At 43.4% G+C, this 26085-nt stretch overlaps 1 protein-coding gene across 1 annotated transcript in view; it reads left to right on the forward strand.

Moving 5' to 3' along the window:
* The first annotated feature begins 5646 nt into the window (after positions 1–5646).
* The window catches only part of LOC149438851 (vomeronasal type-2 receptor 26-like), a 72717-nt gene continuing 52278 nt past the window's right edge, over positions 5647–26085 (forward strand). The window contains exons 1-3 of the mRNA XM_089659659.1: positions 5647–5668; positions 9029–9243; positions 9466–9668. Coding sequence (XP_089515785.1) covers positions 5647–5668; positions 9029–9243; positions 9466–9668 — 440 coding nt within the window. The remainder of the gene's footprint in view (positions 5669–9028; positions 9244–9465; positions 9669–26085) is intronic.

Raw genomic sequence — 26085 nt, forward strand, 5'->3', positions numbered from 1 at the left:
GCAGGTTGACCAGAGGTGTAAACATCCCACGGGTTCCACACAGCTTCAAATAAGATTATAGAATCGGCATGTGAAGCGGTAAGATATTCCATTTTCCTAATATCTGCAATAATCTTAAATAATGTCAACATTGAGGGAGGTGTAGGGGAGAGCCAGCTCATTGGAATGCTTCTCCTGGCCGCCGTCAAAATATGCACAGAGAGTCTCCTCGATGGTCTAGAGAGACCTGGAAAGGGCAGGCCCAATAAAAAATAAAGAGGCTCAAAAGGGAGAGAGGAATGTAATACCAGTTGTAATAAGGCCAAAACCTCTTCCCAAAAGGGAGTGATAAGCCTACAATCCCAAAAAATGTGAAAAAGGGAGCCGGTTTCCCTCCCGCAGCGCCAGCAAGCAGGAGAAGCACTCAAGTTACAAGAATGGAGCACATCAGGGGTTCGATACCACAACATTATGATTTTGTAAGCATTTTCCTTATAAACTACACACATAGAGGATTTGGATGCGTTCTCCCATATTTTCTTCCACTGCAACAAGTCAATGTCAAAGCGGAGAAATTGTGACCACTTACGCATATAGCGATGGGTATCAATAGTTAAGGGAGGGACATCTAGCAGGAGCTTATATGTATTGGAGACTGTGCCCTTTTGATGTGGGCCCTGAATACACAGGCGCTCAAAGGGTGTAGGCTTCTGCAGAGTCAATGAGGGTGACAGGGTGGAGAAAAAATGGCGTATCTGCAAATAAACATAGAAGTGCTGAGGAGGTATTTGGGTATTTTTTTGGATGTCGGAGAATGATTTAAATTTCCGAGTCACGGGATGGACCAGATGACGCAGTTGGAAAAGATCGGCTGAGGCCCATGGGAGCATTCGGTGTAAGGACAAACTATCTGGAAGGGAGGGATTAAAGAGAACATTAGTCAGAGGGGAGCACTCGGAGGACAAAGCGAATTTAGCCCTGCATCTCTTCCAGATAGACAAGGAGAATTGCATGGGTCCAAGTAAAAGGTGTCGGTGAGAAGCGATGGCCACCGCTGACATATCCCAAAGCAGAGAGCATAAATGGGTCGGAGTAAGTTGTAAGGTTTCAATCTCAGTCCATTTGTTAGAAGGGCGTCTGGTGGACCAGGAGATTAAAAAACGAAGGTGGGTGGCATAGTAATAGGTCACAATATCCGGTACTCCCAAGCCTCCTCTAGAGCGTAAAGAAAGGAGTACAGAACGTGCAATTCTATGTTGTTTGTTGTGCCAAATAAAACGTAAGAGAGATTTTTGGATAGAATTTAGCTTGGACATAGGGATGGGGACAGGGAGAGTTGCAAATAGATACAAAAGTTTGGGCAGTACGGTCATTTTTATAACATTTATACGTCCAAGAAAGGAAATAGGTAGGGTGTCCCAAACTTTTAAGGAACGGGAAATAGCAACAAATAGGGGGGGAAAATTAGCCTCATATATGGAATGGTAGGAGGAAGTAAGGTTGGTACCCAAATACTTCAGCGAGTGGGTACACCAACGATATTGGTAAGATGCTTGGAGAGAGGTTAACATGTCGGGTGGGATATGAAGTGGGAGTGCTTCGGTTTTGGATGTATTTACCTTGTAGCCTGACAGGGTCCCAAATAATTGTAAGGTTTTATGAAGAACCGGAAGAGAGGTGCAAGGACTAGTTAGAGTAAGAAGGATATCGTCTGCAAATAGGGACAATTTAAATTCACGCCCATGGGAATGTATCCCTCGTATGTCAGGGTTAGATCGAATGGCAGTGGCCAGCGGCTCTAGGCAGAGGATAAACAGTAAAGGGGAAAGTGGGCACCCCTGCCTTGTACCGTTCGACATCCTGAAAGAAGGTGAAAGAAATGAAGACAATCTGACCTCTGAGGACGGGGAGGAGTAAAGGACCTTCAGGGCCATCACAAACGGGCCCCGGAAACCATATCTCTCCAAGATCATAAACATATAGGGCCAGCTAAGGCGATCAAAAGCTTTTTGAGCATCCAAACTCAGCAATATAGCAGGGGATGAAGTTCTGTTAATCAGGTCGATCAGGTCAATAGACCTCCTGGTATTGTCCGCTGCGTGTCTGGTGGGCACAAAGCCCACTTGGTCCCTGTGTATGAGCTTGGAGAGGAATCGGGAAAGCCTATTGGCCAAAATCTTAGTAAATATTTTATAATCAGAGTTTAACAGGGCAATGGGGCGATAATTGTCCGGAATAGAAGGATCCTTATCAGGCTTGGGGATAACGGAAATATATGCACGTGAAAAATCAGCCTGAGGGGGGACACCTCTTAAGAGATCCTGAAACAAAGAGAGAAGATGGGGGGCCAAAATGCCTATGAACGTCTTGTAATAAGAATAAGGCAAGCCATCGGGTCCTGGTGATTTGTGAGAAGGGAGCTGCTTAATCGTATCATACAGCTCCTCAGATGAGATATCGGCATTAAGGGCCAAAAGGTCAGAAGGTGATATCTGCGGCAAAGAGAATGACTCAAAGAAGGCATCGAATGACGTTTTACAAAAAGGAGGATGGAGATCTGGGGTTAAACAGTTGTAGAGAGTCTTATAATATGATCCAAAAAGTGAGGCCATTACATGAGGGTCATATGTAGGTGTACCATCTGATTGAAGAAGATGGTCTGGTAACGAGGAAGAAAATTGCGTTTTAAGCCTGTTGACTAGCATACGGTGGGGCTTATTGGAAAATTCATAAAATTTCTGTTTGACCCAAAGAAGTGATTGCACAGCTCTATGTGAGTCAAGAGCTTTGATTTGGTCGCGTAGAGAAGTAACCCTACGAAGACGGGTTATGGACGGCTTGATTAGCAGTTGACGCTCAGCCGAGGATAATTGGTGGATGAGAGAAGCCTTGGCACTGGCTGAGGACTTTTTCAAACGGGAGCCTATAGAGATACATATTCCCCGGAAAACGGCCTTGTGGGCTTCCCAAAGTGTCGAGGAAGAAGTCACCGAGCCAACGTTGTCTTGGAAGTACATATCCAATCCCCGAGAGAGTTCTTCACGGAAACGGGCAGTAGTGAGAAAGGTCTCATTGAGACGCCAATGACAAGCTTTCGGTAAAGAATCAGGGAAGAAAAGATTCAGAGACAAAGAGGCGTGATCGGACCATGTACTGGGATTGATTTCGGATGAAACCAAGAGAGGGAGTAAGGGGGAAGAGATAAAAAAGTGGTCCAAGCGGGAGAAACTCCGATGAGGGATGGAGTAGAAAGTATACTGTTTATGAAGGGGATGTTTGATCCGCCAAGCATCAAAGAGACGATGTTCCCTTATCAATTTGCGAAAAGATTTTGAGGAGGAACACTGCCGCTTCGAGGGGGCGGATTCAAATAGTACTTTCCTATCCTTGTGGGGGGACATGATTAAATTAAAATCACCTCCAATGATCATATGTGGTGTGGTAAAGGCATTCAGTCTAGCAAGGGTTTGGGAGAGGAAATGTAATTGACCTGCGTTCGGGGCATACAAGTTTAACAGGATAAGGGGAGAACCAGCAAACATACATTCCAAAATGATATAACGACCCCGTGGGTCGACCTTGGAGGAAATGACCCGAAGGGAGCAGTGTGTCCGAATCAAAATAGCCACTCCGGCTTTCCCAGTGGGATCAAAAGCTGAGTAGGAGTGGGAGAAAAACCTTGAGGCAAAACGAAATGAGCCAGTCGACTTGAAATGGGTCTCCTGGACAAAAATAATATCTGCTCCTGAGGATCGAAATTCCCTCAAAGCCATCCACCGTTTTTGGATGGAGTTAAGACCTTTGACATTGTACGATAATAACCGTAAAGCCATCATTAGATAAACATACAAATAGCAAATGAACCCAGATAAAGAATAATGGAGATAGCATCGATGAGGCAAATCTAAGAACAGTAGGGACATGAAACATTAGAACTAATAACATTAATGGACAAACCCAAAAAATTACAATAAAGAACATAGATATCCGTATGGATATGAACTTGGGAAAGACATCAGCTCCCAAGTCGTCCAGGCAAATGTCTGGACGTGATCGGGGGCAACATGACAACCGGAACATAGAAATCGGCAAACCCGGCCAAAAAGATACAGCATAAAAAGGCACCCAGCGCAAAAATAAAACGGAAAAAAAGGGAGGAAGAAGGGAGGGTGGGGAAAAGAAGGGAGAGGGGGAAAGGGGGGGAAGAAAAGGAGGGGGGATGGAAAGGGGAGAGGGGAGGAGATAGGGATACAACCTTGAAGAACACCTCAAAAAAAAAAAAAAAAAAAAAAAAAAAAAACATCAAGCAGGATCATCACTACAACGAGCAGGGCGAGGGCGTTGTGGAGTACGGGAAGGACGCTTCCGGCCCCTACGAACTGGTGTCCAGATCTTGCTGGGGGTGGCGGAAGGACGAGATGGCGTAGATGGTAGTGAGGCATTGTCGTCCGGCAGGGGGGGTAATCCCAGTTGCTTCAGGAAGGAGTCCGCTTCAAAAAGATCACGTAGAATAACTTGGGCGTTATCTTTGGAGACGACCAGCTTGAAGGGAAAACCCCAGCGGTAAGGGATACGAAGGTGTTGAAGATGCGTGGTGAGTGGTTTCAGCGCTCGCCGTTTAGCCAGGGTAATAGGAGAAAGATCACAAAAGAGCTGAAGCCGGTCCCCTTTAAATTCCAGGGAGGGAACGTTGCGTACAGAGGCCAACAAGGCTTCCTTGCTCTCAAAAAAATGGAAGCGGACGATGACATCACGTGGTCTGGTGCCGTCAGCAGGTCTGGGACCTAAAGAACGATGAGCCCTATCCATGCGCCACTCTGCTTCTGGGACCAAGGGCGCGGTTGTGGTGAAGAAAGACAGGAGGTGTCGACGAAGTTGGGAATCGGCAATGGATTCAGATATACCTCGAATACGGACGTTTTGCCGGCGTTCCCTGTTTTCCAAATCTTCTTGCTGGAGCTGAATTTGGGACATGGTGTGTTTCAGGTACGCATTGTCTTCCTCCAAGACATGAACGTATTGCACCAATTCATCAAATTTATTCTCCAGTTGATCTGCACGCTCCCCAATCTGCGCTATTTCTCCATGAAGATCCAAGGCTAATTTGCCCACTTCAGCGGCAATAGTGGCGGTAATATTGCGCAAGAATACCTGCAATTTTTCTTCTAGCGTAGATATCGTGAGGGCAGGTGAGACATGGAGATTAGTGAGAGCGGATGAGGAAAGGCTCATCAAAGGATGCTCTGCTGTCCCCTCTATAGGGATTTGGGATTCAGATTCATCTATATGTTGGTGCTGAGAGAGTGAGGAGATTAGCTGCATTGTGGAGGCAGCAGGTGTAGTACCTCCTGCCGCCACTGGGGGCCCGTCAGAGCTCATCCCTGGGAGTGAGGATGTTGGCTGTATTGTGGAGGCATTGTGGAGGAAGCTAGAGGCAGCTGGTGCAGTACCGCCGACCGCCACTGGGGGCCCGTCGGAGCTCGTCTGTGGGATCCCTGTTGTAATTGAGGCCGAGGATTGTGGCCTGTGAAGGAACCGCTGCAGCGGTGACGGCCGCGGCTCACGTGGCGGAGGGGAGGGGGGCTTCCAGCGCCCTATCTTCCCCATTATAGGACTGAGGTCTGGCGCGCTGGGTGCCCTGCTACTGTGACTCACCCAGGGACGAATATGGAGCAGCGGTGCGCCGTGGGTGAGTCTCTTAGGTCGGGGGATGTACGGAGCTCACAGGAATGCGGCCATCAATGTTCCCAGCCGCGCATGCGCCCCCCAAGAGATTATAATTATATGGGAAATTTATTTGGATATTTATATTTAAATGAGATGATAATATTAATCATGACCAGTAGGGGGTGATAAGATATTGGTTTAGATATAGCTTAATATATTTGATGAGATTTTTGCTAGGATATACATGGAGCATGGGGTATTAAGTAAATAAAATAATGTTTTTAATTAATCTATGTTTGTATTGAGTGAGAAACCCTGATTTGCCAGTTAAGATATGTATTAATGTAATTTTCTGGATTTGGGGTATCTGATATAGATGCTATGTTGGATGTGGTTGTTTATGGTCCTATGTTCCGATTGCATAGGGAGGATACTTCCTGTTAGTATAGATTCGGCTGTGCGGTTCAGTAAGGGCGATGTTTCCCTGTTCCAATATGGCGATCGGAGTATCGTCAATAAACTTCGGAGCGTTATTTATTGCGGCCAGGTGTCCGGACGTCCTTATCTCTTATGACTAAGTCCAGGATATGACGAAACGCGTCAAGAGGAAGTGACGTCAAACGCAAGGAGCAGGAACCGGAAGTGTCACAGCGGCCATCTTTGTTGGGGGAATCGCTGTACACCTCGTGTGTGGACTGCCTGGTAATCCCCAGAAAGTGTGGTTTTGTTCCAAACCACTATTTTAACCAACTTTAATGTAAGCAGATTCATTAAAATGGTACTATCTTGAATATATACGGAGTCACATCATGGTTAATTTCCAGTACATTGGAGCCTGGTAAATCTGTGATCAAGGCTTGTGATTGAGGATGGTATTACAGTATTACTCTAGTAACAAGTGAAGGAGGAGAGGAGGAGAAAGTTCCTTTGGAGGATCTCTACAAGTTGTATTATAAAGGCGCTGGTTTTTCCTACTGTTGGTAAGGGTATACTTGCCTTACTCACTAGAAGTGTCACGTGTGGGTAGGATTTTCACTGAGTGTATCACTTCAGGATTATATATTTTCTTGAGCACAAGTTTTTCTGGAATGTTTCACAAGTGTTTCACTGCTTTTTGTCTCACTTAGTGTTGCACATTCTTTTTGATATACATACAGTCATGGCCGAAATTGTTGGCACCCTTGATATTTCTCCAGGAAATCATGTATTTCTCACGAAACGTATTGCATTAACACATGTTTTGCTATACACATGTTTATTCCCTTTGTGTGTATTGGGACAAAACAAAAAAAGGGAGGAAAGAAAGCAAATTCGACATAATGTCACACAAACCTCCAAAAATGGGCTGGACAAAAGTATTGGCACCCTTTCACAACTGCGGATAAATAAGAATGTTACAAGCATGTGATGCTCCTGTAAACTCACCTGGGGCAAGTAACAGGTGTGGGCAATATAGAAATCACACCTGAAAGCAGATAAAAAGGAGAGACGTTCACTTAACCTTTGCATTGTGTGTCTGTCTGTGCCACACTAAGCATGGACAACAGAAAGAGGAGACGAGAACTGTCTGAGGACCTGAGAACCAAAATTGTGGCAAAATATCAACAATCTCAAGGTTACAAGTCCATCTCCAGAGAACTAGATTTGCCTTTGTCCACAGTGCGCAACATTATCAAGAAGTTTGCAACCCATGGCACTGTAGCTAATCTCCCTGGTCGTGGACGGATGAGGAAAATTGATGAAAGATTGCAACGCAGAATAGTCCGGATGGTGGATAAGCAGCCCCAAACATGTTCCAAAGACATTCAAGCTGTCCTGCAGGCTCAGGGAGCATCAGTGTCAGCGCGAACTATCCGTCGACATTTAAATGAAATGAAACGCTATGGCAGGAGACCCAGGAGGACCCCACTGCTGACACAGAGACATAAAAAAGCAAGACTACAGTTTGCCAAAATGTACTTGAGTAAGCCAAAAGCCTTCTGGGAAAACGTCTTGTGGACAGATGAGACCAAGATAGAGCTTTTCGGTAAAGCACATCATTCTACTGTTTACCGAAAACGGAATGAGGCCTACAAAGAACAAAACACAGTACCTACGGTAAAATATGGTGGAGGTTCAATGATGTTTTGGGGTTGTTTTGCTGCCTCTGGCACTGGGTGCCTTGACTGTGTGCAAGGCATCATGAAATCTGAGGATTACCAAAGGATTTTGGGTCGCACTGTAGGGCCCAGTGTCAGAAAGCTGGGTTTGCGTCCAAGATCCTGGGTCTTCCAGCAGGACAATGACCCCAAACATACGTCAAAAAGCACTCAGAAATGGATGGCAAAGAAGCGCTGGAGAGTTCTGAAGTGGCCAGCAATGAGCCCAGATCTAAATCCCATTGAACACCTGTGGAGAGATCTTAAAATTGCTGTTGGGAAAAGGTGTCCTTCCAATAAGAGAGACCTGGAGCTGTTTGCAAAGGAAGAGTGGTCCAAAATTCCGGGTGAGAGGTGTCAGAAGCTTATTGATGGTTATAGGAAGCGACTGATTTCAGTTATGTTTTCCAAAGGGTGTGCAACCAAATATTAAGTTAAGGGTGCCAATACTTTTGTCCAGCCCATTTTTGGGGTTTTGTGTGACATTATGTCATATTTGCTTTTCTGCCTCTGTTTTATATTTGTTCCAATACATACAAAGGGAATAAACATGTGTATAGCAAAACATGTGTTAATGCAATACCTTTTTTGTGTGAAATACTTGATTTTCAGGAAAAATATCAAGGGTGCCAACAATTTCGGCCATGACTGTATGTGTGTGCATGTATGTGTATTTATATATATACTTAGATATATATAATTTTTCTCTTTTTTTTTTTTTTTTTCCCCTGTTTGTGTTATGTTAATGCACTATTTTGAGTTTCTTTATCTTTGAGGTTTCTCATAAAAGTTATTGGACACAATCAACATTGCAAGAAAAATTTCAAGTTCTACACTTTTGATGTATTGACTACCGAGACACTGGACTTTATGATTTTTTTCAGTTTGCGTATATAATTTTCACTGATATGGGGGAGATTTTGGGGTTTTAATATAGGTGAGAAATTTGTTGAAAGAGGGAAGATTCTTTTTTTGGATTAATATATTTGAACTTAATAAAATTACCATCAAAAACCGGTATCTTCTTCCTCTGGTGCCCGAGTTATTTCAGAGATTTCGAACAGCCCGAGTCTTCACTAAATTGGATTTAAGAGGGGCCTACAATTTAGTCCGTATAAGAGAGGTCGATGAGTGGAAGACCGCCTTCAGAACACGCTTCAGACATTTTGAATATTTAGTGATGCCGTTTGGGCTATGTAATGCCCCTGCTACGTTCCAACATTTTGTGAACAACATCTTTAGAGAATACCTAGACCTTTTTGTGATCGTCTACCTGGACGATATCCTAATTTTCTCTACCTCACTGGAACTCCATCGTGATCACATTTGGAAAGTGCTAAACACTCTAAGGATTCATGGCTTGTTCGCCAAGGCGGAGAAGTGTGAGTTTGAGAAGCAGTCCATTCAGTTCCTAGGGCTCATAATTTCCACCAAAGGGATCTCCATGGACCCTCAGAAAGTATCTGCTATCCTGGATTGGCCTGCACCTTCAGACAGGAAAGGGGTCCAAAGATTTGTGGGTTTCGCCAACTTTTACCGGAAATTTATTACAGGCTTTTCCACAATGATTGCCCCTATCACTCAACTCACTCGCCAGCATACACGATTTTGCTGGAGCCAGGAAGCTCAAAAAGCATTTGAGCAATTAAAAGATCAATTCACCTATGCTCCTGTGTTACAGCATCCAGATCCAACACTTCTCTTCATCCTGGAGGTAAATGCATCTGAAGTTACTACAGGAACCGTGCTCTCCCAGCGTCAGGGCCCAAAGGCTCTGCTTCACCCAATAGTCTTTTGTTCTAGAAAACTGAGCCAAGCCGAGAGGAACCATGATGTGGGAGATAGGGAGCTGTTAGCGATTAAAATAGCCTTCGAAGAATGGAGGTATCTCTTGGAAGGAGCCAGCCACCCAATTATAATTTTCATAGATCATAAAAATCTGGAGTATATAAGGTCCGCCAAGCGCCTAAGACCTTGACAGGCTAGATGGGCTTTGTACTTCTCCAGGTTTAACTTCCACATAACCTACCACCCAGGATCCAAGAACGGGAAGGCAGATATCTGCCTTCTGCCTATCTTGAAAAGATGGCCCAGGTGGGCATCCAGAGGCTGCCCTTTGGGGGGGCACTGTCAGGGTCCTGTCCACGGCAGGAGTTTTGGAAGATCTGGCATTTCTGCCAATACTCTACAGTTGCAATAAAAAGTATGTGAACCCCTTGGGATTATGTGGAGTTTTGCATGAATTGGGCATAAAATGTGCTCTGAACGTCATCTAAGTCACAACAATAGAAGAACACAGCCTGCAGAACATAATACTACACAAACATTAAATGTTGCCATGGTTTAATTGCACATAACATGTAAACATTCACAGTGCAGGGAGGAAAAAGTATGTGAGGCCCTAGCTTAATGACTTCTCCCAGAGCTAATTGGAGCCAGGAGTGAGCCAACCTTGACTCCAATCAGTGTGATGATATTGGATGTGTTGCTGACAGCTGTCCTGCCCTTAAAAAACACACACCTGTTTTGGGTTTACTGGTTTCAAGAAGCACTGTCTGATGTGAACCATGCCTCTCAGAAGACCTACGATCAAGAATTGTTGACTTGCATGAAGCTGGAAAGGGTTACAAAAGTATCTCCAAAAGCCTTGATGTTCATGTGTCCACGGTAAGACAGACTGTCTACAAATGGAGAAAGTTTAGCACTGTTGCTACTCTCCCTAGGCGTTGTCGTCCTGTAAAAATGACTGCAAGAGCACAGCGCAGAATGCTGCATGAGGTAAAGAAGAATCCCAGAGTGTCAGCTAAAGACCTACAGAAATCTCTGGCACATGCTAACATTTTTGTTGACACATCTACAATAGGGAAGACATTAAACAAGAATGGAGTACATGGGAGGACACCACAGAGGAAGCCATTGCTGTCCAAAAAGAATATTGCAGCACGTTTTAAGTTTGCAAAAAAACACCTGGATGTTCCACAGCACTACTGGCAAAATATACTGTGGACAGATGAAACCAAAATTGAGTTGTTTGGGAAGAACACACAACACTATGTGTGGAGAAAGAAAGGCACAGCACACCAACATCAAAACCTCATCCCCACTGTAAAGCATGGCGGAGGGAGCATCATGGTTTGGGGCTGCTTTGCTGCCTCAGGGCCTGGACGGATTGTTGTCATTGATGGGAAAATGAATTCCAGAGTTTATCAAGACATTTTGCAGGAAAACGTACAACCATCTGTCCACCAACTGAAGATCTGCAGAGGATGGGTGATGCAACAGGACAATGACCCAAAGCATACAAGTAATTCAACAAAACAATGGCTGCAACAGCACAGAATACGCCTTCTGGAGTGGCCCAGTCAGAGTCCTGACCTCAACCCGATTGAAATGCTGTGGCATGACCTTAAGAGAGCGATTCACACCAGACATCCCAAGAATATTGCTACACTGAAACAGTTTTGTGAAGAGGAGTGGTCCAAAATGACTCCAGATCGTTGTGCAGGTCTGATCTGCAACTACAGGAAATTTGATGTGTCTAAGTATTCTATCCTGAGGGTACTCTAGCACCCTAAAAGTCCCACACGCTTTTCTATTTTTGTTGGGATTTGTAATATTTGGGACGTGGCGCTGATGGATCAGGCATACCAATTATAAATAAAATTGCCCCTAAACTTAATTACTGGTTGGTCCACCCTTGGTGGCAACGACTGCAACCAAGTATTTGTGATAACTGGCAATGAGTCTTTCACATCTCTGTGGAGGAATTTTAGTCCACACTTCTTTGCAGAATTGTTTTACTTCGGCCACATTGATGGGTTTGTGAGCATGAACGACCTGTTTAAGGTCATCTCAAGTAAGGATTTGACTAGGCCACTCCAAAACCTTAATTTTGTTTTTTTAGCCATTTAGAGGTGGACTTGCTGGTGTTTTTCAGATCATTGTCCTGCTGCATAACCCAAGTGTGCTTGAGCTTGAGGACAGGAACAGATGGCCTTCAGGATTTTCTGATAGAGCACAGAATTCATGGTTCCATCAATTAGGCAGCTCCAGACCATCACACTACCACCACCATGTTTAACTGTTGATATGATGTTCTGTTTATGAAATGCTGTGTTAGTTTTACACCAGATGTAATGGGACGCACACCTTCCATAAAGTTCAGCTTTTGTCTCATCGGTCCACAGAATATTTGCCCAAAAGTCAAGATTTGTTTTGGCAAATGTGTGAAGAGCTTTATGTTCTTTTTGGTCAGCAGTGACTTTGGCCTTGGAACACTCTCATGGAGATCATTTTTGCCCAGTCTCTTATTGTTGAATCATGAACTCTGACCTTAACTGAGGCAAGTGAGGCCTGAAGTTCTTTAGATGTTGTTCTGGGTTCTTTTATGACCTCCTGGATGAGTTGCTGTGCTCTTAGAGTAATTCTAGTTGGCTGGCCACTCCTGGGAAGGTTTACCACTGTTCCATTTGTGGATATTGGCTCTCGCCGTAGTTCTCTGGAGTTCCAAAGCTTTAGAAATGGCTTTTAACCCTTTCCAGACTGATACATGTCAATTACTTTATTTCTCATCTGTTCTTGAATTTCTTTAGAAATGATGTGTTGCTTTTTGAGATCTTTTATTGTGCTTCACTTTGTCAGACTGCTTCTATTAAAGTGATTTCTTGATTCAACAGGTCTGGCAGCAATAAGGCCTAGGTGTGACAAGTGAAATTGACTTCAGCTTTCCAAAAATGTGGTTAATCACAGTTCATTCATAATTTAGCAAGGGAATGGGGTGGGGTAATTATTTTTTCGCAGAAGACCAGGCAGGTTTGGACAGCTTTTTCCCCTTAATAAATGAAATCATCATTTAAAAACTGCATCTTGTATTTACTCGAATTATCTTTATGTAATATAAAGTTTGATTGATGATCTTAATCATTAAGTGTGCCAAATATGCAAAAAAAATCAGGAAGGGGCAAATACTTTTTCATAGACAATGGTCACTATTTCAGTAAACAGTACAGTATATAAACAGCTACTTTTGCTTAGATTTTGCGACAGCATCTCTCACACTGAAGTCCAGACTAGCTCTGGGTACACAGGCAAACAGTTCAAGAGATCTCTGGGCTGTAACCACAGATGAGTGTGTCAGGCACCGCCCGGCGGGATCTCTAGTGATCCATAGAACAGGATTCCCCAGGACGCGGAGTCTAAGTCCCAGTCTGCCTTTTCACCAGAGCCCCTGATGGTGGGGATGGACTTGGTGCAAGACTGAAACCAGGTCGCGACCCCTGAGTGCACCCAACTGTGGTAGAGGGGTCCTGCTCAGGGTATGTGCCAGGGGTGAGCCTGATGTGAAGAGGCTGACAGGTCCAGATCCCGAGCGGGATGGATGGAGGACAGTCAGGAGTAAGCGTAGTCAGACTAGCCGGGTCAGTAACAGTGGAGGCAGGTTGGTACCAAGCAGTAGACAGAGAATAGCCGGGTCACAAGCCAAGGTTCAGCAATGGCAGGTCCAATAATAGTATAAGCAGCAGACAGAAGAGTAGTCAGGGACGAGCTGGGGGTCAGAGCAGGAGAAGGTCAACAACTATCAGGACAAGCAGGATCGGCAACAGGAACACACTTTAGAACTCAGGTACAGGAACTAGACCTTGCGGCAACCTGATCACCGCCTGGCCAGTTTAAATAGTGCGCCCTGCACCGTCATTGGTGCCAGGCACGCGCCCGCGTGCACAAGTGTGCATGCGCTGCCGCAATTGCCGCTGCAGACGCCCAGGTCCTAGTGCCTGCACATTAGTGTGCCTAGGCAATCTGCGCATGCGCGGACCTGTGCGCCGCGGCGAGACCCGTAGTCCCTGACAGAGTGGCTAGAGGAGTCCTGAGGAGGTTACCACTGGAGGGTGGCCACCTCATTAGAAGCACAGTACTCTGGTAGCAATTAAAGCAGTACTTCCTGCAGGGCTGTGGCCTCCGTAGATACTACATGCTATTGGGCTCCTGCCACCCACAGTGGAGGACCGTATATCTGGCTACAGGTCACATGCTCAGCCACCTCTGCCTCCATGGGTGCTGTCTTTTTGAGATATGGATGGCAGGAAACTTAGGTATATTCCCTGGGTGTTTGAGGGTTTTGCAAAAGTGCAGTAGCTTATGGGAACCCAGGGGATTGCGGGAACACTGCTGCATCATTTGAAAGAAAGCACAAGAGTGCATGTACAGTGTTCATCTAAACCACCTCAGATTACACTCACATTCATCACACCCCTTCATCCCCTTACTCATTCATGTTGGGGTCATATCTATGGTGTCTTTATTTCAGAGGGGCTTTAAGATTCCAAAAATGCCTCCCTTGGCAGATCGCACTCTGTGAGTTACATATCTCTCCACTCTGCATGTTACTCCTGGATCCTGCCCTCTGTACATTGCTTACTTCTGACCCCTGCCCTCTGCATGCTACATTTTCCTGACCTTTGCACTGTGTTCTTTACACCTGACCCCCTGCCCTCTGTGTGTTAATTACTCCTTACCCCTGCACCCTATACATTACTTACTCGTCACCCCTGAACTCTGCTTTACACACTCCTAACCTAGGCAATCTGTGCGTTACAAACTCCTGCACTCTGTGTTACGCACTTCTGACCCAGAACAGAGTAGGGTCAGGTTTTATTTAACCAATACCCCTTTAAGTCCCTCCTAATGTTAGCACAATTTGGCCACACCCATTATTAGCCTTGTACCTGATCTGTCCCATTAAACGTGGGCATGGTCAGTAGGATGTCCCCAAATTTGATTTTGTAAATTTCATTCACCCGTTTCTCAAGAAACTTCATTCATGTTGACTATCCACTTGACCTCTGGAAGATTTACCCTCTGTCGTGACCAGGACATTTTTTGCTGAGTTACTTAAACTGCCAATTGCGTGGTCATGCAACACTGCACCCAAATGAAATTTATGTCCTTTTCCCCCCCACAAATAGAGCCTTCTTTTGGTGCTATTTGATCACTGTGGTTTTTTACTTTTTTTTATATAAACAAAAAAATAAACAATTTTGAATAAAAAAAAAAAATATATATATATATAATTTTCTACTATAAAGCATACCCAATAAAAAACGTCAAATTTCTCAATAAATTTAGACCTAAATGTATTCTGCTACATGTTTTTGGTAAACATAAAATCCCAATAAACATATATTGATTAGTTTGCGCAACAGTTATAGCATCCACAAACTATGGGAACATATACTGGAATTTAAAAAAAATGTTTTTATACTAGTAATGGCGGTGATCAGCAACTTATAGTGTGACTGCGATATTGTGGCAGACATTTTTACACTAACTTTGTGGGAACTAGTGACACTAATACAGTAGTCAGTGCTAAAAATATGCACTGATCACTGTACTAATGACACTGGTTGGGAAGGGGTTAACATCTAGGGTAATCAAAGGATTAAGTGTGTGCCTAGCTATGTGCTTAGTGTAGACCGGTGAAGTCGGTGTCGGTGAAGACCTGTTCGCCTTAACCCTTTGAGGACCAAGGGATGTATTTGTCCCATGTTTGTAATTGCGTGTATCTTCTGATTAAGAACTTAATTTTTTTTTTTGGTTTGAGTCAAAATATTAGTTCTTACCAACAAACAACAAATGGATCTAGCTTTTTGCCAATTATTTCATGAAATGCCTTAGTTACAGCAACTGAAGTGTACAAACTTTAAAAACAAAAAAAATGATTCTTTTGGCGTTCCAAAACCTTACGGTCCTCAAAGGGTTAACTTGCAGGTTGGCTTCTGCTGTGACAGTTCTCAGCAGAAGCGATACGCCAGCGGTGCGCCTGTGCCCCCCGTGTGGCAGAAGTGCAAAATCATATATACATACGTGATTTTGCACAGGAAGCCCACTCTGTAGCAGTAAAAGTGTTGTAGGGCGGTCCTCAAGTGACTATACTGCACCATTTGTTTTGAAGGTGAGTTCCCCTGTTCTCTAAGAATCTGTTATAGTTTCCTGCCACCTAGTGATCAAGTGTGAGAACTGCTCCTAGCATCCCAGTTATTGTAATTGGTTCCATAGACTGGTATACCCTGTTCAGTACTTATTACCTACTGTCATACCATTATATCTGCACTGTCAATTTACTGGGTAAGCACTGAGTCGCACATGTCTGTTTGTCTGATCATTTTCCTGAGACCACACACACAAGTACACATAATGGTAAAGCTGTGCCTTTTCAACTTTTAACTTTAAAAAATTAATTCAACTAAAAACTGCATTGCAATTTTTATCTTTGTTTTGCAGAATCAATTTCAGACATGACATTATTAAAATGACATTAATATAGGAAGAAGATAAATCTGTTCAAAGCATGACAACCGAGATGTAAATGTAGAATTCATTGTCTGCAATCACTCTGTAGAGTATATAAGGAGGATCTGTTTCCCATAGCTGTCACCAACACCCATCACTTTCCCTGTGCTGTGTCATGTTGGCTGACCCTGAGCTCTACAGACCCTTACTTATCTCTTGTATAATATTGGGGTGCTTGATGTTATTATCTATGGGTGCCCTGTCTCCAGCTCCATTCTCCCGTCATCCCTCTACAATGCTACTCTGTGTGTTCCTCCTGTGCATGGCACCTTGTAGATCGAAGATCCAGAGACCTTCCCCAGCCTGCCATCTGGATCTTGTTAAAGCCATTGATGATTATAATTATGTGCAGGACGGTGACATCATCATTGGAGGGGTTTTCACTGTGAACCATTTTATGTCAGGAATAGGGCCAAAAGGAGATTATGTTAACAGTTTTATGGTATGCCTAAGGTAAGCAACATTGGGGTTGTAATCATTTATTATATTATGGGAAGTGTAGGGGGTGCAGCTCCAGAGAAGTCACACAATCATGCATACAGAATTCTTCATGTCTCCTGTATTCTGACCTGCAAGAGGCTTCGCAATATGATAGAGAATAAGACAAGATTCTGGAGGAAAGATTTTGTGATTTTATTTCTAAATAATTGATCTGTGTAACACAGGGCAGCACAGTGGCTGAATGGTTAGCACTTCCACCTGGCAGTACCAGGATCATTGGTTTTGAATCCCAACCATGGCACCAACTTCCCAGGTTGGCATGTTCTCCATGGGTTTCCTCCCATACCTAAAAGACATTCTGATGGGTTAATTGGCCCTAGTATGTATGAATGTAAGTTATAGACCTTAGATTGTACTCTCTTTGAGAGTAAGGGACAGATGTTAATGTGGAATATATATATACATGTAAATTGACAGTGCTTTATAAGTACCTGTAATAAATACACATATGTTGTAGTAATCTACATGTTTAGTACACACACTAGTTAGAGGTGCCCACCTCTGCTGGACAAAAAAGACTTAACATCCCAACCATTTATGTACTAATCCCCAGGGGGAAGGCCTGGGAACAATCTGGTAATCCTGATGTACTATTATCAGGGACGGACTGACAACTCATGGGGCCCCCAGGCAATAGGAAATCATGGAGCCCCTTGTCCTTGCCCACACCCAAACCACACCCAAAAAAGCATATGAAAGGTACCAGGGGCATATAATGGGGCCCCCTACTGACCCCGGGCCCTCGGGCAGTGCCCGGGTGACCGAATGGTCAGTTTGCACCTGACTATTATATTATATTACAAATAATATGAGGCTGGAACTAAGACTTGGATATATATTGTTTGAAAGTGTTTCCTATTATGCTATGTACTGTGCTGCAAGTCATGCTGTATTTGCTTTTGTCCTGGAAATCTGATGTGTTGCTGTTGGATATAAACACAGGAACCAAACTTTTGAATCGGATAAAATATTGCAAACAAAACTTTGCTTTGTGTGCTTCCTCTATTTCTGTTGACATTTTGATTTATACATTATAGCAAAGTTTCTCAACCAGGGTTCCTCCAGAAGTTGCTAGGAGCTCATTGAGCAATGAGCAATTTCAGCCTCTCAGATAGGTTCCCATTGACATCATTGATCTTTTTAGCTTTTTTTAAGTGGAATTCTTCCCAATGACCCCAAGTGTGAGGAGCATTCTTCCCACTGACCACCAATGTAAGGGACATTCTTCCCACTGACCACCAATGTAAGGGACATTCTTCCCACTGACCACCAATGTAAGGGACATTCTTCCCACTGATCACCAATGTAAGGGACATTCTTCCCACTGATCACCAATGTAAGGGACATTCTTCCCACTGATCACCAATGTAAGGGACATTCTTCCCACTGATCACCAATGTAAGGGGCATTCTTCCCACTGACCACCAATGTAAGGGACATTCTTCCCACTGATCACCAATGTAAGGGACATTCTTCCCACTGATCACCAATGTAAGGAGCATTCTTCCCACTGATCACCAATGTAAGGGACATTCTTCCCACTGATCACCAATGTAAGGTACATTCTTCCCACTGATCACCCATGTAAGGAGCATTCTTCCCACTGACCACCAATGTAAGGGATATTCTTCCCACTGATCACCAATGTAAGGTACATTCTTCCCACTGATCACCCATGTAAGGAGCATTCTTCCCACTGACCACCAATGTAAGGGACATTCTTCCCATTGACCACCAATGTAAGGGACATTCTTCCTACTGATCACCAATTTAAGGGACATTCTTCCCACTGACCACCAATGTAAGGGACATTCTTCCCACTGACCACCAATGTAAGGGACATTCTTCCCATTGACCACCAATGTAAGGGACATTCTTCCTACTGATCACCAATGTAAGGGACATTCTTCCCACTGACCACCAATGTAAGGGACATTCTTCCCACTGATCACCATTGTAAGGGACATTCTTCCCACTGATCACCAATGTAAGGGGCATTCTTCCCACTGATCACCAATTTAAGGAACATTCTTCCCACTGACCACCAATGTAAGGGACATTATTCCCACTGATCACCAATGTAAGGGACATTCTTCCCACTGATCACCAATGTAAGGGGCAATCTTCCCACTGATCACCCATGTAAGGAGCATTCTTCCCACTGACCACCAATGTAAGGGACATTCTTCCCACTGACCACCAATGTAAGGGACATTCTTCCCACTGATCACCAATGTAAGGAACATTCTTCCTACTGATCACCAATGTAAGGGACATTCTTCCCACTGATCACCAATGTAAGGAACATTCTTCCCACTGACCATCACACCAATGTAAGGGACCTTCTTCGTACTGATCACCAATGTAAGGAACATTCTTCCCACTGACCACCAATGTAAGGGACATTATTCCCACTGATCACCAATGTAAGGGACATTCTTCCCACTGATCACCAATGTAAGGGGCAATCTTCCCACTGATCACCAATGTAAGGGACATTCTTCCCACTGACCACCAATGTAAGGGGCATTCTTCCCACCGGTCACCAATGTAAGGAACATTCTTCCCACTGACCACCAATGTAAAGGACATTATTCCCACTGATCACCAATGTAAGGGACATTCTTCCCACTGATCACCAATGTAAGGGACATTCTTCCCACTGACCACCAATGTAAGGGGCATTCTTCCCACCGGTCACCAATGTAAGGGACATTCTTCCCACTGACCACCAATGTAAGTGACATTCTTCCCACTGATCACCAATGTAAGGGACATTCTTCCCACTGATCACCAATGTAAGGAGCATTCTTCCCACTGATCACCAATGTAAGGGGCAATCTTCCCACTGATCACCAATGTAAGGGACATTCTTCCCACTGATCACCAATGTAAGGGACATTCTTCCCCACCAATGTAAGGGACATTCTTCCCACCGATCACCAATGTAAGGGGCATTCTTCCCACTGACCACCAATGTAAGGGACATTATTCCCACTGATCACCAATGTAAGGGACATTCTTCCCACTGATCACCAATGTAAGGTACATTCTTCCCACTGACCACCAATGTAAGGGACATTCTTCCCACTGATCACCATTGTAAGGGACATTCTTCCCACTGATCACCAATGTAAGGGGCATTCTTCCCACTGATCACCAATTTAAGGAACATTCTTCCCACTGACCACCAATGTAAGGGACATTATTCCCACTGATCACCAATGTAAGGGACATTCTTCCCACTGATCACCAATGTAAGGGGCAATCTTCCCACTGATCACCCATGTAAGGAGCATTCTTCCCACTGACCACCAATGTAAGGGACATTCTTCCCACTGACCACCAATGTAAGGGACATTCTTCCCACTGATCACCAATGTAAGGAACATTCTTCCTACTGATCACCAATGTAAGGGACATTCTTCCCACTGATCACCAATGTAAGGAACATTCTTCCCACTGACCATCACACCAATGTAAGGGACCTTCTTCGTACTGATCACCAATGTAAGGAACATTCTTCCCACTGACCACCAATGTAAGGGACATTATTCCCACTGATCACCAATGTAAGGGACATTCTTCCCACTGATCACCAATGTAAGGGGCAATCTTCCCACTGATCACCAATGTAAGGGACATTCTTCCCACTGACCACCAATGTAAGGGGCATTCTTCCCACCGGTCACCAATGTAAGGAACATTCTTCCCACTGACCACCAATGTAAAGGACATTATTCCCACTGATCACCAATGTAAGGGACATTCTTCCCACTGATCACCAATGTAAGGGACATTCTTCCCACTGACCACCAATGTAAGGGGCATTCTTCCCACCGGTCACCAATGTAAGGGACATTCTTCCCACTAACCACCAATGTAAGTGACATTCTTCCCACTGATCACCAATGTAAGGGACATTCTTCCCACTGATCACCAATGTAAGGAGCATTCTTCCCACTGATCACCAATGTAAGGGGCAATCTTCCCACTGATCACCAATGTAAGGGACATTCTTCCCACTGATCACCAATGTAAGGGACATTCTTCCCCACCAATGTAAGGGACATTCTTCCCACCGATCACCAATGTAAGGGGCATTCTTCCCACTGACCACCAATGTAAGGGACATTATTCCCACTGACCATCACATTAATATATCATGAGTTGTAGGTATAGTCATTTTTAGCAGGGGTTCCCTGAGACTGGAAAGTTATTTCAAGGGTTCCTCTGTGCTGAGAATGCTGAGAAAGGCTGCATTATTATAGAATACTCATTTATCTTGTTTGATTTCTAAAGTATCTTTTTTTTGTGCATATAAGAAGTTTTGCAGACAGCAGGCCTGATGACTTTTACCATTTGTGTTGATGTTTGCCTGCTCTGACTGTGTGTGCATTCCATTTTCTGTGTGTGCTCTGAATGCTTTTATTCTTAACCCTGAAGATTACACAAAACTCCCAAACATTACATATTTTCTGAAAGCAGATACCCTAGAGAATAAAATACCGGTAGCTCCAATTTTGTATGTCACACGATATGACCCAAAGGTATATAAAATGCAATATTTCAGTACAAAACACACTAAAGTGAATTTTAGGGCAATCAATATTTTGGTAACGTTTCAAAGATGAGGTTCCAGTGAGTAAATAGATACCAAACATGTCAACCCTTAAATTTGTGCGTGCCTTTGAAAAGGCGATAAGCTTCAGTACCCTATATTTTCTATAGGGGGCACTTCAAAAGCCCTCTATAGGTCTTCAGTTAAGTGTTATGGAGGAGGTCTGGTGCTATTTATTTATTTCAGGTACTTACATAGCTCCATCAATTTATGCAGCGCTTTACATATATATTGTACATTCATATCAATCCCTAACTCTCAAGGGGCGTACAATATAACATGCCTAATGCGGGCCATACATGGGTCAAATTCTGAACAAATTTTCTTTAGAAAATCAGAAATTGTGTGCATTTTGTAATCCAATGGCACCTCCATTGATTTCAAAATGTATCCAACCAAGCCTTTAATTTCACCTCATGTTGCTACAGAAAATAATTTTGTGGTCAAGAATTTTCTTTTCTTTCCAGGTCACAGCTAATGCTCGAATATTTTTCGATTACATTTCTCGTACGATTCTCCCATCATTGATCAGAAAATCATTTGTTTTTCAAAACATTTCCAACATGCCCGATCACTCAAATTGGATGGTCGCTTGAAAATCAGCCGTTGCTGTAGTTCACTAATGGTGTGAAATTTGAATGAAAATTTTTTTGTAAATGTTTTGAAAGAAAATTGTTTTGGAATTCAACCCATGAATGGCCGGCTTTACTCACATTCATACATACACATACTAGGGTCAATTTAGACAGGATCCAATTAATCTACCAGCATGTCTTTGGAGTGTCGGAGTAAACCAGAGTACCCAGAGGAAACTCATGCAGGCACAGGGAGAACATGAAAACTCCAGGAGGTGGTTGGGATGTGAACCAATGACCCTGGTACTGCCAGGCGGAAGTGCCAACCATTTAGCCACTGCGGTGATAAAATTATTGCTCTCATTTCAGCCTGCATGGTGATATGTAATGTGTATCGCAATCAACGTTTTCACTCATAGGCATCCCTGACTCATACGTTTACATTCATACGTGCCTATATGTGCAGGTGGGGGCCTTAGATATTTTTTTTGTGGGGGGGGATTTAATGTGCTTGGGTGTAACTTTATTTTTTTGCAAAAAAAAAAAAAATGTTGCCATCACATAGGGGACAAAAAGTCCCCTATGTGATGATTTTTGGTGACAGGTTCTCTTTAATGAGACATGCAGGATCTTAAAGACTCCCACTGCCTCCTCTGGGCTCCACTCAATGCATTGCAATGCAGATCACATTGCAATACATTGCTCCTTGGCTGTGCTAGCCATGAAAGTGACAGGAGTGACCCAGAAGGGACATCACATGCGTCACTTTCCGGGTTACTGACAGAAGGGAGGCGAGCGGAGGTGTGTCCACTCTCCTCCCTCCTCTTCACCTGCCAGCACCTGCCTTGTCAGCCCCAGTCCCATAGATGGGCAAGTGGAGCCCGGATTACATGTCGGGGGTGCCCAACTGCTTCCACCTGCCAGTTAGGAGTCTGCCTGTCAGTAATAGATACAATCCCGGTGGCTGCAGCCAGTGGATTGTGTGTAAACCCTCCCGCTGTCAGATCTGTATGATGTACGGACAAGGGCAGACTGACCATTTGGAAACTTGGGCACTGCCCGAGGGCCCGGGGTCAGTAGGGGGCCCCATGAGATTCCCCTGGTACCTTTTTCATAGGCTTTTTTGAGTTTGTGCAAGGACACAGGGGCCCCATGATCCCCTTTTGCCCGGGGGCCCCATGAGTTGTCAGTCCGCCCCAGCGTACGGATCTGACAGTAAAAAACGGGCTAAAGCGGGTACTTGTGTGTGTGTTTGGTCTGTATCTGCTCTGATAGTGTGTGTGCTGACTTTGTGGGAGTCTGTGTCTGGTGTGTGTTAACTCCTTGTGCTGTCATTTGGGGTGGTCTTCAACCTTCACTTCCTAAGGGTACAATAGGTTCAAAGAGTGTGTCCTCCAGTAAGGGCAATGAGAGATAAGCAAATCTTCCCAGGTGTATATAATAAGGGGGTTCATCAAATCCTGCTTGAATTCAGCAAACCGTGAACTGAGCATCAAATGCCACTGAAATCTATGGGGTGGGGTGAATGCTGATACTAAGTTCTGCCCATTTTCAAGGCTAATAGACGAGGGCATGGGGAGTTTTGGTTTTTACTACCATGGTGGACATTTAGCCAAGCTTTAAAAATTGTTAAAAATACTGTACAATGGGTAGGGGGTCATTTTAATTGGATTTTGAGAGTGGTATTGTAAAACAGCAATCTTTAAAATTACATGCTTGGGGGAGGCCTTTGTTCTGTATGTCGTGTTACAGAACAATACAATTTCCACACCACACCTTCAGCGACATTGTATTCTTGAATTACATATAGATGTGTAATTATTTTTTTTTAATTTTAACTTAAAGTTTTTTTTAATAAACATGTCATACTCACCTGCTCTGTGCAGTGTTTTTGCACAGAGCAACCCAGATCTTCCTCTTCTCGGGTACTCCGCTAGCACTCCTGGCTCTTCCCTCCTATTGGATGCCCCTATAGCAAGCAGATTTCAATGGGGGCACCAGAGCAGGTGCTCTCCTGAGCTACAGCTCTGCATGTCCATTCATTGATTAGCCCCTCCTCCTCCCTCTCCTGATTGGCTCACTGGCTGTGATTGACAGAAGAGGGAGCCAATGCCTCAGCAAAACAGGAGAGAGAGTCCCCATAGAGCAGAGGCTCTCGTTAACATCGCTGGATAAGAGGAGGCTAAAGTAAGTGTAATAGGGGCTGTTACACACAGAAGGTTTTTTACCTTCATGCAAAAATTAAAACTTTAATTAAAAGTTTGTTGGCTCATTTAATTTAATCCAACTGTAATACCCCTGAATTGAAAAGTGCAAGTAGCAATCACCACAGATCTAAAAGCTAAACAAAAAAAAATAAAGTTAAAGCCCCCAACATCATGCAAACTGACCAGTGAGAAAACAGGTTACTATTATAGATTGTGAGGTTTTGTTTTTTTTTGCAATACCACATTGCGTTTTATCAAAAGCTTATTCAAATGTGAAAACAGAATGCATAAAAGCATATCAGAACCACACACCAACATTCCAAGAGCCCCCTCCCATCCCTGTATCTCCAATAATTCCCACAATATTCAAAATATAGAGTAGTTACTAGACTTGTTAAAACAGGATAGCACATGAGCACTTGAATAGGCAACAAATAAAATAACACAAAGCAGACTTTATCCTGAAAGTATATTATTTGAAAGACCATAGCCACAACTATTGTGCAGTGCCTGGGCAGTTTGTAAACAGCATGGCTAGGACACAATTTCAAAGGCAGAAATAAGGCATGTTTTATCTTGAAAAATAAATGAGGAATGTATTATTTGAGAGACAATAGTCACAACTATTGTACAGTGCCTGGGCAGTTTGTAAACAGCATGGTTAGGTCACAATTTCAAAGGCAGAAATAAGGCATGTTTTATCCTGAAATTGAAATTCCGGGTGAATTATTTGAGAGATAAAAGTGACAAATATTGTATAGTTACTGGGCAGAATATAAACAACTTGGTAAGGCTGCAATTTAAAATGGAGAGACAAAGCAACTATTGTCTTGATATAGACATTATAGTGTATTATTTGAGAGACAATAGCCACAAATATTGCACAGTGGCTGGGCATGTAAGTTGGTTAGGCCACACTAGAAGAAGAGACAAATTAGATTTTATCTTAAAATAGAAACTAGAGTGTAATTAAACTAGAGTGAAACGAAACTAGAGTGTGTTTTTTGAGAGACAATAGCCACAAATATTCTTCAGTAGCTGTTCACTGCAGCTTTATATGACTTCAGGTATCAACTGCCATGTGGGGGTGAAAAAACAAAATACACTACAAGCATCCCTAAGTCCATTGGTCTGAGCCCCACTTTGTCCAAGATCTTTGAGCTGAAATACTCCCCAATATATTCAAGTGGAAATTTCCTGTCTTAGGTTGATTCAGAGTGATAGATTCCCATTCAACATTCCACTTTCTTTTGTTTTTTTACTTATGTTATATTTTTAATTTAAAATTTTATATTTTATTGTATTTATTTTCTGTATTTTCTGGTATTGACACAGTGGTTAGACTGCACACAGCAGAGGCCAGGAACATCTGCAATTCCTTTGCTTTGACAGCATAATGTTTCTCATCCAAGTCACTCACTATCCACTGTATTTTTTTAATCTCATTATAGTCAGGGCACTAGAAGCATAGCTGCAGGGAAAAAACTTATGGTCATAGGCTGCCTGTCCTTCTACAAGTAAAATGAAGGAAAGGCAACAGCAAATGGAGGGGGATCCCAAGGCCACAGGGAAGGGTAAACAGCAGCAAAGAGTTAAGTGTACAATCCTATGTGCTTCCTTAAATCTTCCTTCAATGGGCAAACATATGAAAGAGACAGTCAGGGTAATAACATCTGTTGTTTTTGGTATGTGTACAAATTTACAATTTACTTTTTTACCATCTTGCTTGAGGTGATTGTAACCATATTAGTGCACTTGAGATAGAAACAGTTGTGTACTGTCCATGATTCTTTTTTATATTTGCCCTAACTTACAATTTTCAGGACAAGCTTTTGGGGTATGTCCCAGTCTTCTGAAAAAGAAGGAGGAAGCATACAGAAAAGAAAAAGAGGAAGCATACAATCCTCAAAAAATCTGGAACTTTCAAAGTGCTTAGTCATAACAAAAAAAGCCCACAAAAGAAATTCAAATCCCAAAATACCACCCAGAAAAAAATATAATGGGAATTCTTGCGGTAAGAAAAAAAAGTTTGCTATAGATGGGACGGA

This window comes from Staurois parvus, unplaced genomic scaffold, assembly GCF_062004578.1.
Source record: "Staurois parvus isolate SC_StPar_1 unplaced genomic scaffold, SC_StPar_1.0 ptg001181l, whole genome shotgun sequence".
NCBI classification, from domain to species: domain Eukaryota; kingdom Metazoa; phylum Chordata; class Amphibia; order Anura; family Ranidae; genus Staurois; species Staurois parvus.